We start from the raw sequence: 10942 nt of genomic DNA, 5'->3' as shown, positions 1-10942 counted from the left end.
CTAAGGGCGCGCAATACAATATTTATTTGAGTTTATTTATAATAAATTCCAATTAATTAATATTTTTTTAACAGACACATTTGATAGATCTGCTTAAGGGTTTGTAGTTTAATTATGATCATTAAACTTAACAAATACAATTTATCTGTAACTTATACATTTGATAGGTCTCATAATGATTCTACTATGTACATATCCAAACATTAATTGATTATATATGCTACTTTAAGATTCATTATTATAAGAAACCATTAATTAATATTTATATTTTAGGATTCATCAATAGTTTCAAAATCAGGGTTTAGGGTTTAATTAGAATCCAAAATTTAATTGACCTTATATATATATGTAATAAACTCCGGTTAATCAATAAATCAAGTTAACATTAGTCAATACATTAAATATATAATACTGAAAGGTTACTTATAGTTTTTTCCCCTATACTTTAATTGCTGTCATAAAAAGCTATAAAAATAACTTATAAATAGTTCTTTTCATATATATCTCAAAAATGAATACATTACGTTGCCAAATTGGGTTGGACACAAAACATATATTATAAATGTAAATGATGATAGTAGGTCATGCAAGATATGAAGCTAGAAACAAAATGAATAATGTGCATGAAGAAATCAGAAATGAATGCATATTGCAAGCTGGATTGTGATATGAACTATATGTCTTTTTTCTTTTAAGGAATATATATATGTATATATATACACATGCACATGTTGCTTTGATTCACTGGCACTAAGAACATGCAGCATGTGGAGTGAGCCCCTCTCTTTAAAGAGGGACACAGACCTGTGTGCATGTCTCTGACCTGTGTGTGTATTGTGAGATCTTGTAGCATGCGTTTGTGATTAATTTTGGAAGTTCAACATGATTTCAATGTCTAGTTTTTAAGTCTGTTATTGGATAACTAAAGTTGTGTTTGATTGCAATTTTTTTTCGGGAAATTTTTTTTACAAGTCATTTTCTAGTTAAATAAGTTTTTTGTTTGCTAAAATTTTTTATGAAATTTTTTTTCACAATCTCTATCACGTGACCCTTTTTTCCCCTCAAATCAATGGAAATTTTTTCTCTCTCCACCCTGGGAAAAGTTTTCTAATAAAAACGTAAGGGCTATGTGAAAAAATAACGTGTGATTGAAATAATTAAAATAACTTTTTTTAAAAAAAATTAGAAGAAAGTTTTCCCTTTCTTATTATTTTTTTTTAAAAAAAGATAAATTATATAACTTGATAATATTTTAGATAAATTTATCAAGATCAACAGATCCCGCGGCATCTTGACGGTAAGATTCAATTCCACTAGCTCTGTTTATAATTTTAAAATAACTTTTCTTTTAAAAATTTAAAAGTAAAGTTTTTCCTTTTCTTTTATTTTTTTTTAAAAAGATAAATTATATAACTTGATAATATTTTAAATAAATTTATCTAAATCAGTGAACAGATCCCACGGTGTTTTGATGGTAAAATTCAATTCCATGTAGTGCTGTTTATAATTTTAATAATTTTTTAAAAAAATTCTATAGAAAATGTAACTTTTTCCAGCGAAAATTAATGCAATCAAACAAGGTTTTTTCCATGGAAATGTTTCATTTTCTGAGATTTTTCGTAGAAAATAAGAACAATCAAACAACAAAATCTGAATTTTCTATAGAAATTTTTTGATTTTTTAGGTAGAAAATAATGCCAATCAAATGACTATTTTTTCATTTTCCATGTAAATTTTTTCCATGGAAAAATATTCCATGGAAATTTTTTTTCAGCCATTTTTCATGTTCACAATCAAATACAGCCTAATTGTTTGAATATGGTTATTCTTGGTAAATATTTTGTATTTTCAGCATAGTAGGAGAGTCTGTATATATTCGGAATTATTGTTAGTATAGAATTTTTTATTTATAAATTAATAAATAGATTGAAAAATTGTAAATAATTTGGATGGATATTTAATTTACAAAATTTAGTTATATAATAGAGAAATTGTATGTCATCAACTGGTTTCAAATTCGAATATATATATATATAAACACCAAGTGGGAGATGTTTATTTTTTTACATGACTTTTAATGACTCGTTTCAATTGGTTTACGGCTTGTGTCTTTTAGAAAACGCATGGATCTAAGTTTTTATATATATATATATATAAAAAATTAAGTCTTATTAATTGATAAAATAAATTAATAGATGATATTGATTTAATATTAGGAAATGGTGGTAGATACACGATCTGAAGTGGATTGTTTATCTTACACATTATTAAAGTTTTAATTGATTGATAATTGATGATTGAATTAAAAAAAAAAAAAAAGAAATGTTTGATTGGATTATATATATATATATATATATCATTTTATGAAATAAGCATGATATGTTATTTGCGTCACATCTTATATGTCATAAATAAAAGCATAATTTATTTAAAGTTTTACAATATCATAATTTGGTTTTAAGCCAAATTAAAAGGTTCATAGCTAGCCCAAATAGCATTGAAGTTGTTGGTGTGAAATATTCAAAAAATTCTAAATTTAAATTTTGCTAGATACAATAGTGATAACGGGTCTCTTATTATGGGTTTGTGCTTGCAATTTGAATCTTGTGCAGCGAGGATGTATAAATTACATGTACAATTTCTAGCCCGTACTCACGTCTTTTGCAACGCTTCTTGTATTTATAAAAAAAGCAATTTAATATATTGAAATCATTACTAAATTACAAAATCTATAATTAATTTTAAAAAAATGTTGTGAGAATTAATTTGACTCATTAATCATTTATTTATTCAAAGAAATAATTTAAATTAAGCTTAATAAAATAAAAAAATAATAAAAATGTGGGTAAAAAGAGACAAGGATGGTAGAGGACAAAGGAGCAAAGGGTGATGGGTAGTGCAAATCATATCTAGCAATAATATCTTGGGAGACTAGACCAGAGAAGCCACTTTATCTTCCTTTCATTTTAAGTTTTTTGTTTTATTTCTCATTATTATTATTATTATTGTTATTATGGGGAATCACAAATATTCTCTTCAGCACCTTGCTCCATGTCTTTTCAATGTACCTTCATAAACATCACACGTATTCCATCTCATTTCAAATTCACTCTCAATCTAGCACACAATATATACGTGAACATATCTTAGTTATCATAAAGGTTTTAATTTATCAGAAAATAATTTTAAGCTCTTTCGTTATTGTTCTTAAATAATAGAATTGAAAGTAAAAAAAAAAAAAACAGTTAAAACACTATGTAATTTATAATAGTAATATTCATTTTCCTAAGTATGTAACCAGATAATGTGATATATAAATATCATGTAATCATTTAATAACATAACAAAATAAAAAATTAGAATTATTATTATTATTTTTCACATAGCTAGTTGTTGATAAAAAAATATTTAATTCATCATATATTATTTGTTTACCACATATAATTAAAATGTAGAGAGCATAAATAAATAGTTCAATGCATATTAAACTTGAAGTTTTATAAATTCATTTACTTTAAGAATCAAAATAAATTTTTTTAAAATTTTTTTTTGAGGATGAGTCATCTAGGGCGGGATGATTTTTCATAACTGTTATCTCCTGGGTGTCACCACTCATGTCGAATAATTTTTTATAATACTAGCATTGACTGCTAGTTGATCAATTAGAAAAATTTATATTATAATTTTTATTTTTTGTCATTTAAATTTTGGATCAATTTATGAGTTATCTTGTATTTATGTCTGTTTTTCATTAAGTCATGGTTTATTCAATTTAAAAGAAATTTGAGGATGAGAATAAATATATATAATTAATACTCAATATTTTTGGGACTTAAAAACAGAGACTTTATTAAAAATGAAATGCAAGACTCTTGGCTGTTTGTAGTTATTGGTTCTCTTGCTGAATTGCTTTATAAGAGGCCCTTCATCTCACTACCATTTCCTTGTAAGTTCCACAACCTCCAAAATGCTTCCATGCTTCTCTCTTGCACTAAGTGTTAATCATAAATACTCTTTTTGTGACTTTTGTTTTCATGATATACAAGTGTTTTGTTGATGATTTGGTTGAGCTTTTAAGTTTGCAAAGAGAGCTTCCTTCAGTCCACTCATGGGGAGCATTAGGGTTTAATTACCTGCCGACTCATTCATCCAAATGCCAAGCATCAAAAAGGAGTGTTCTAAGTGCTTGGTAAATGAGTGAATGATGCGGGAGATAACTTTGATCCTTTGCTTCCTTTTCTTGGACTGAAGGGAGCTCCCTTGTATCTTATATACTCTCATGCAAACACACACACCTCTTAACGTTTTAGGGTTTTCTTATTTCTTTCTGTTTCCTTGATGTTTTGGTTTTAATATTATTCATCATCTTCTTTCTTCTATATATATATATGTCAAATGAGTTCTAAGAGAGACTTTTTCTTCTTTCTTTTAAAAAGCTAGGGTTGTTTCTTGTTTCTTCTTGTTCTTTGGTTTTGATTTATTGAACTTGTTTCTTAACTTGTGCTATTAATGGTTTTCCTTTTTGTTTTTTATTGTGAAGATGTTTGTGAGGGCATCATGTATAGTAGCACAGTGAACCTAAATCTTTTGACAGAGTTTTATAGTTTCATAAGCATAGTATGCTTTATATTTGCATCTGCCTTTAGGGTTTCTTTTTGTTTCCTTTTTAATAGCAAGTTTTAGGAACCAAAAACATAATAATTTCTTTCTTCTTTGTTTCTAGTGTTTCTTTTGTGTTTTTAATGACCTTGTTTTTTCTTTTTTGGTTAAGTAAGTTGTTTCCTTTTTTCCTTATTATCCCACATACATACACACACACACACACACACACATATATATATATATATGAAAGCATGCAGCAGGGTTATAAACCTGAATCTCTCCAGTTTCAGCAAAACATGCTAAACATTTACACTTCTGTTGACTATTAGGGTTTCATGTTTAACTTCCTTTAATCAGTAGCTAGTTCTATTAAAAATAAATGCTTCTTCCTTTTTTTTCACATAATACATACAGTACTGCTTCTGCTTGCAACATATCACACAAACTTTCATTCACATAATCAGCATGCAACATATCAAACTGAAATCCATTATAATCTCAACACAGACTTTCTTACTTACAATATGAGTGAATGAAAACAAGTATATGTTCTCATGTTGAGAGTGGAGTGCTTAATATCCACTGAACATTCAAGTGCACTCTCACTTTATCTCTTTTGTATCTTGTTATTTTCATTGTGTATGAAGTGATGAATCAGTGCAAACAAAGAGGTTACAACTCAGTCTTCAACAACCACTTCTTGGGAGGTGTTCTCTTTAAGTTTATGACAAGTTCCAACTTCCAAGGTCTGACTGAGAGAGCACTGACTCATTACCAATGGATCTGTTCATCTTTTATTATCTATATATTTATATATATATAATTAACTCTTCTCTTTCTCTAGTGCTTCCACTTGATCAATGGAGAAATATTAAACTTCATGATATATGAAGCATATGATCAGTGATCAATGTAAAAGTAATGTAGTAATTGAAGGTGGTTATAGAAATCAAAGAATCAAGAGTGTGTTCTTGTATGTTATTTTTAACTTATATATATATATATATATATATATATAACATTTAGATTGTGAGTTATAATTAGATGTAGTTTTATTTAGTGTTTCTATGTATCTTCAGGGCTGTTCAAAGCTTGGAAAGGCATCATCAGACTGTTCAAGAGGACCACGTCTTGCAGACAATTCAAAGTACTTCATTATTTAGTTTTTATTTTTTATGTTTTTACTCTAAAAATTATTTTTAAAAAAAAAGAGAGAAAAGAAGAGATGATTTGGTTAGCTTGGATGTACTGTTTTAAGTTTGATTGAACTTTTATGAGAAGTGCCAGATTTTTCATTCAACTTACCCAAGCCTAATAAACCCTAACCCTAATGTTACCTTATATTTTTCCTCATAACTTGGTTTCAGCATCTTGGAACTTGGAAGGGCTTTAATAGTATATAGGCTCCATTTTAAGGGGCTATTTCTCTCAAATTTCTTAAAAAATAAATCAGTTGATTTGATAATTTTAAGGAGAAAGCATTGAACAATTACAAACTAAAAAGATAATCAAAGGATTCTAGGATTAAAATTCCAAATTATAACTTTTATCAGCTTTTTCAAAAATGGAAACACTTATCTTGAAAAAACAAGTATTATATTGCACTTAGAAAAAAAAATTGAAATGAAAACCTATAGTTTATAAACCATCTTGATTTCGCTTGCAGACATTCTAGAAGTGTGCTAATTTCTTATTCAAGTAAGGAAATTTTATCTTTTAGTTTTATTATATACTTATTATTTTGCATCACTCTTGGTTTTATAATTGGGTTTTTTGTTAATAGAAATAAAAAAAACATTATAGACTAGATCAAAGTAAAGCAGTAAGATTTTTTTTAAACAGTATAACATGTCAAAGAAAACACACCTTTTCATTAAAATAGAAAATATTCTCTTATTAATTAAAAAAACATTATTAATTTATTCAAGAAATTAAGGATGGTATGCTGAATTGCCATGATTAAATAATACTGAGAAATTCCACTATTCAGTTTGTAATTAATCTCAGACAACTTGTTAAAAATCACTAAATACATAAACTCATCATCATCAACCATTTAAAAGAATTTCAAGACTACATTGACCATTGAAATCAGAAGCTATTCAGCTAAACATCAAACTTGTGAGTTCGGAAATTCAAAATGCTAAGAAAAAGAATCCTGACAAAAGATAGTAAAAGTTGTGGTAATGCATAACATACACGAACACTGCTGAAGATAAGGTTATGGTTGGTTTATGATGAGTGAATGACTTTGCTGCTATCTTTGTGGTTGGATGGTTCAATCTTGGAGATGCCAGAAGTGTTCGACATTGCACCATGCGAAGACGGTTACCGAATGGGCTTCCTCATAGGCCAGAGATTCTCCAGTTTAATTAGAAGCAGGGCGGCACGAGACGTCATCCTGCAAGAGCAGCTCCTTCCCTTCGCGCAAACACCACCGGGAAGAGAACTTCTTGAAGCACTCTCTATTAACAATAAACAAGCCTACCCAAGGTACTGGGATGAAATGCTTGGCATGGCTGAAGGCAGTGGGGTACCGTTTCTCGAAGTAAAGATCTGCATTTCGGTTTCTGTTCTATCCATGGTTTGTCTATCATGTTATAGTAACAGATAATGCAATGGCTACGAGCAGATTAAATTGGTGAACTTCAGAAAGGAATTGTTACCATTTGTTCAAATGCAAGGAGGGCCACGAGAGGCGGTCGGTGGAGAAGACTGTTCTGATGTTCTTGTTGTGAATGATTCCCTGGCTGTTGCTGCACATAATGAAGATGCAAATGTGGCTTTAGTTGGTCATACGTAACAATTCAAAAACTTCTCAACCATTAACTAGGTAAATAAGGCATGAAGTAGTTACAATGCTAACTAACAAGCCTTGTTATGTTTGTTTCTTGTTCTTTTCCCTAAATTGCAGCTATTTGGTGAGGGTGGTATTACCAAATGGACTATCTTTTACTGCTTACACTTATGCTGGTGAACTCCCAAGTTGTGCTTTTGGCTTCAACAGAAATGGACTGGTAACATGAAAGTTCTCAAGGGTAGCTAACCACGAGATTCTTGAGTAGATATAACTGATACTTCTCCAGGCATTCACGCTTAATGCAGTACCCCCAGCAGAGACAGAGATCATGGCTGGAGGAATTGGCAGGAACTTCATATCACGAGATCTATTAGAAGCAGCAGGACTTGACGATGCATTAATTGTAAGTGAGTTGTATGTAATTCTCATGTCTAAAACATTATGAGCAGGGAGACTTACTGAAGACACCAAGCATGTTCTTGTAGAGAATCCGCTCAGCAAATGCTTCCGTTGGACACAGCTACAACCTGGTGGATGTGAGAAACCGCAAAATATTGAATGTAGAAACTGCATCAGGAAATAGGATTTCAGTCCATGAAGTGGGGGCAACACCTTTCTTCCATGCAAACATGTATCTCCACCTTCAAGTGCAGCAGGTGAGGCAAAGGACCGTGAAAGAATATGAATTCATACTCCAAATATAAGCAGAAAATTTTTATTGATAATTGAAAGTAAAAAATACAAAATCAACTTTCACATATTTATAAATTGGAAAGGCTTCTCCAATGAAGGTACCAAATGAGAGTTCTCTAAGCAGACAAAGACGAGCAGCTCAACTTTCAGCAAAGTCTAAAGCCGAAATATTATCAGTTCTCGGAGATTCCGCAGATGAAAAATGCCCCATCTACATGACAGGTACTTAACTCTGGCCTTTGAAATGTTAGTTCATCAACTCAACACCACATCCAATACTTGCTCTACTTATTTATCACTCACAGATTGCTAAAATTTATAGGTCCAATGCTGCATACGCTTTGCACTGTGCTGATTGATTTAGATCAACAAGTACTGTCCATACATGAAGGCAACCCAAAAAAAGGAGAAGTCATTTGTGCTTTCCCCATTGTCAGAAAGTAAAGGAAGATCCTAGGAAATAAACTCACATTCAGGAACAGACTGACTAAATTTGCTGGTAAGATATTTATCATTGATAACTGAATCATTAATTCTATTCCAGTTTGCACCTTTCAAGACTTGAAACAGCTCCATCATGCAGGCTCATGGAGGCCCAACATGTGCCCATCAATGCAACGCAATGCAGCAACCTGCATACTCAGTTATCTCATGTGAGCACGGCATATTAGATGTAACCTCTTTTTTTGAAGTTCCCTTACAGTGCATAAATGTCACTATTACCTTGCCGTGAATTTCATATTTAATAGGTCCATCAAGTTCAGCTCCTAATGCCATCAATTTTGTTACTGAGCTGTTTATGTCGGTCACAGTGAATGATAACATAGAAGAATAACCCTTCTGAGAGACAATGTCACTGTCAACAAAAGATTTCAAGAAGTTCAAGTTCATATATATGGTCATTCTGTATCTTGAGGAAAATATTGAACATAAGGAACATCATAACTAGTAACTATTAACTAATACAATCTTTTGTCTGAGTTCCATGGGCAGCAGAAATGGACAATTTCAAAAAGGAAATGAAAAGTTTCAATGATCTTCCTGTAGAATTACAAGCATGTCTATAACATGGCTGAGAATTTGAGAGAGGAGGGTGCTTCCGAAATTACAGAAACAATTGCTACAGCAATACTTATCAATTCTCTTTACTGACCCAATCAAGGCCATTCAAGATTATGACATGTAAAAAGTAAAGGTCCTCATGAAACCACTCATGAAAAAGTAATGAGTAAATCAGAAGCAAAATCAATTCATGCAGGATAAATAATGAGGCTTCAAGGGCAAACACTAGCATAGGAAACAGCACCAGAACACAAACATAATAATTAGAAATGTTCGATTTTGAACCCATAGACAAGTGCACTTCATGCCAAAATCAAAACAGAGTACTGAAGATCATTGCTGAAAGATGATTGTTTAATGTCATGATCTTTAGTGATCATAATAGCAAAAAGCAAAAAACACCTGCGTAGTGCATCATAAATCACCACAGTATACATTTTATTATTTTATAGAGCAGTAGTGTTGTCAAAACTAGTAACAAATGACATGCAATTGATGGTACACGTATGTGAAAAAATTATCAAATGTGCTATGGCAAAAAAGGAGCTTTCTTTGGGCCAAAACAACAAAAGAGCATGAAAACTCGAACGGAATAAAGGGAGTAGAATAATTATACTCTATCTACTGCATTTGGGTCTTAGCTTCCGTTTTATAGTTTCTCAAGCCACAAAAATTTTCAAGCGTAATACAATCACAATTTTAGGCCTCCATTAAAGCTAAAATTTAATACAAAAAAATATATATATATATATAAATCCAGCTTTATAAACATCTCATTAACCCTAAAAAAGGGCAATCTTGCACACAAAAACCAAATTTTGAACTAAATTGAACAGATTCTGACCCAAAATCTTACGCTAATAGCACAAACAATGCGGTAAATTAATAAAAAAAAACATAATCAATACTATGAAAAGAAATTGGAAATCATATCAAGGTCAATCACAACAACTCATGAATCCTAAGGTTGCAAAACAAAGGAGTTTGATCCAATTTGCTAAAATAGCAATTCAAGCTATCGATTTGTTCGAAACTAATGAAATGCAAGGATTAAAAGAGAAAACCTAGAGGAATGCATGAGAGCGAGCTTGAGCGGACCGGATTGGAGCTCGGCCCATCGTAGAGTGCAGACATTGACGGTGAAATCGAGGCCCTCGGAATAGAAGCGAGCGGCCCTCGGCACGTCCCTGTGCAGCTGGAGCACCCACCGGAACGTCGCCGCCGCCGCCGCCGCCATCTCTCTTAGTCTTCTCCGCTCTGAGCTCAAAGCTCGCCAAAATAGCAAGAGGCCATGACTTCAAAAAAGAAAAATAAATAAATAATAATAATAATAATAATAATAATAGGGGTTTTTTCATAAATTTATCCAATTTAAAATTTCTTTATATTTGATTTTTTAAATAAAAATTATCAAATTTTTATAGCCTCATATATTTTCTTTTAATACCACATAGACATAAAAACAATGTTAAAATGCTTTTAAATATATACTCCCTCTATTCCTAAATAAATGTTTTTAAAGATGTCACACAAGAATTAAGAATAACATTAAATTATATAAACTTTAACATAAAAAACAATCAAATTATTAAACTATTCATTTTTTAAAACAATGTATTTTTTTAAAAATATAAATATTACTCTTTTCATTTATATAACTTAGGAAATTGAAGATAGGTAAAATTGAAAATAAATAAATAAATAAATAAATATTGCTTTGATATCGTAAAACAATAACTATTTTGAAATAAATTTTTTTTTCTTAAAACGACATGTATTTTAAAA

The 10942-nt window shown here is 30.5% G+C and overlaps 2 protein-coding genes and 1 long non-coding RNA gene across 6 annotated transcripts; 1 reads left to right on the top strand and 2 right to left on the bottom strand.

Annotated features, from left to right (window-relative positions):
• The first annotated feature begins 6634 nt into the window (after nucleotides 1–6634).
• On the top strand, nucleotides 6635–8812 carry LOC120280843. Of its 2 annotated transcripts, none has more exons than XM_039287798.1 (8): nucleotides 6635–7150; nucleotides 7235–7401; nucleotides 7517–7619; nucleotides 7689–7805; nucleotides 7888–8058; nucleotides 8194–8317; nucleotides 8418–8594; nucleotides 8679–8812. In XM_039287798.1, exons 1-7 carry the CDS (start codon nucleotides 6848–6850, stop codon nucleotides 8537–8539), a joined length of 1107 nt encoding a protein of 368 aa, XP_039143732.1. In that variant the 5' UTR covers nucleotides 6635–6847; the 3' UTR covers nucleotides 8540–8594; nucleotides 8679–8812. The 2 variants fall into 2 exon arrangements, with proteins under 2 accessions (XP_039143732.1, XP_039143731.1); XM_039287797.1 differs by having other exon boundaries at nucleotides 8179–8317.
• On the bottom strand, nucleotides 7041–8095 carry LOC120280844. Of its 3 annotated transcripts, none has more exons than XR_005542414.1 (4): nucleotides 7862–7929; nucleotides 7566–7787; nucleotides 7269–7358; nucleotides 7041–7172 (listed from the first exon to the last, which is right to left on the bottom strand). It is a non-coding gene; the product is annotated as an uncharacterized LOC120280844 (long non-coding RNA). The 3 variants fall into 3 exon arrangements; XR_005542413.1 differs by lacking the exon at nucleotides 7041–7172 and adding an exon at nucleotides 8015–8095; XR_005542412.1 differs by lacking the exon at nucleotides 7041–7172 and having other exon boundaries at nucleotides 7566–7769; nucleotides 7862–7987.
• Nucleotides 8408–10609, bottom strand: LOC120281039. Its single transcript, XM_039287983.1, has 5 exons — nucleotides 10605–10609; nucleotides 10222–10452; nucleotides 8819–8951; nucleotides 8647–8727; nucleotides 8408–8548 (listed from the first exon to the last, which is right to left on the bottom strand). The coding sequence occupies exons 1-4, from the start codon at nucleotides 10607–10609 to the stop codon at nucleotides 8671–8673; spliced, it is 426 nt and encodes a 141-aa protein (XP_039143917.1). The 3' UTR covers nucleotides 8408–8548; nucleotides 8647–8670.
• Nucleotides 10610–10942: the final 333 nt, after the last annotated feature.

The sequence above is a fragment of the Dioscorea cayenensis genome, chromosome 17 (genome assembly GCF_009730915.1).
Source record: "Dioscorea cayenensis subsp. rotundata cultivar TDr96_F1 chromosome 17, TDr96_F1_v2_PseudoChromosome.rev07_lg8_w22 25.fasta, whole genome shotgun sequence".
In the NCBI taxonomy this organism is placed as follows: domain Eukaryota; kingdom Viridiplantae; phylum Streptophyta; class Magnoliopsida; order Dioscoreales; family Dioscoreaceae; genus Dioscorea; species Dioscorea cayenensis.
The sequence above is the reverse complement of the archived record's forward strand: the minus strand, read 5'-3'. Positions and strand labels throughout refer to the sequence as shown.

Excerpts from the sequence above, each read along its gene's own strand:
- LOC120280843 (XM_039287797.1), top strand. The coding sequence starts at position 6,848 with ATGACTTTGCTGCTATCTTTGTGGTTGGATGGTTCAATCTTGGAGATG. Across the intron at positions 8,059-8,178 it reads TCCACCTTCAAGTGCAGCAG|GCTTCTCCAATGAAGGTACC; the intron begins GTGAGGCAAAGG and ends TAAATTGGAAAG. Across the intron at positions 8,318-8,417 it reads ATGCCCCATCTACATGACAG|GTCCAATGCTGCATACGCTT; the intron begins GTACTTAACTCT and ends TAAAATTTATAG.
- LOC120281039 (XM_039287983.1), bottom strand. Across the intron at positions 8,952-10,221 it reads GCTCTCATGCATTCCTCTAG|TGACATTGTCTCTCAGAAGG; the intron begins GTTTTCTCTTTT and ends TTTTGTTGACAG. Across the intron at positions 8,728-8,818 it reads AATATGAAATTCACGGCAAG|GTTGCTGCATTGCGTTGCAT; the intron begins GTAATAGTGACA and ends CTGAGTATGCAG.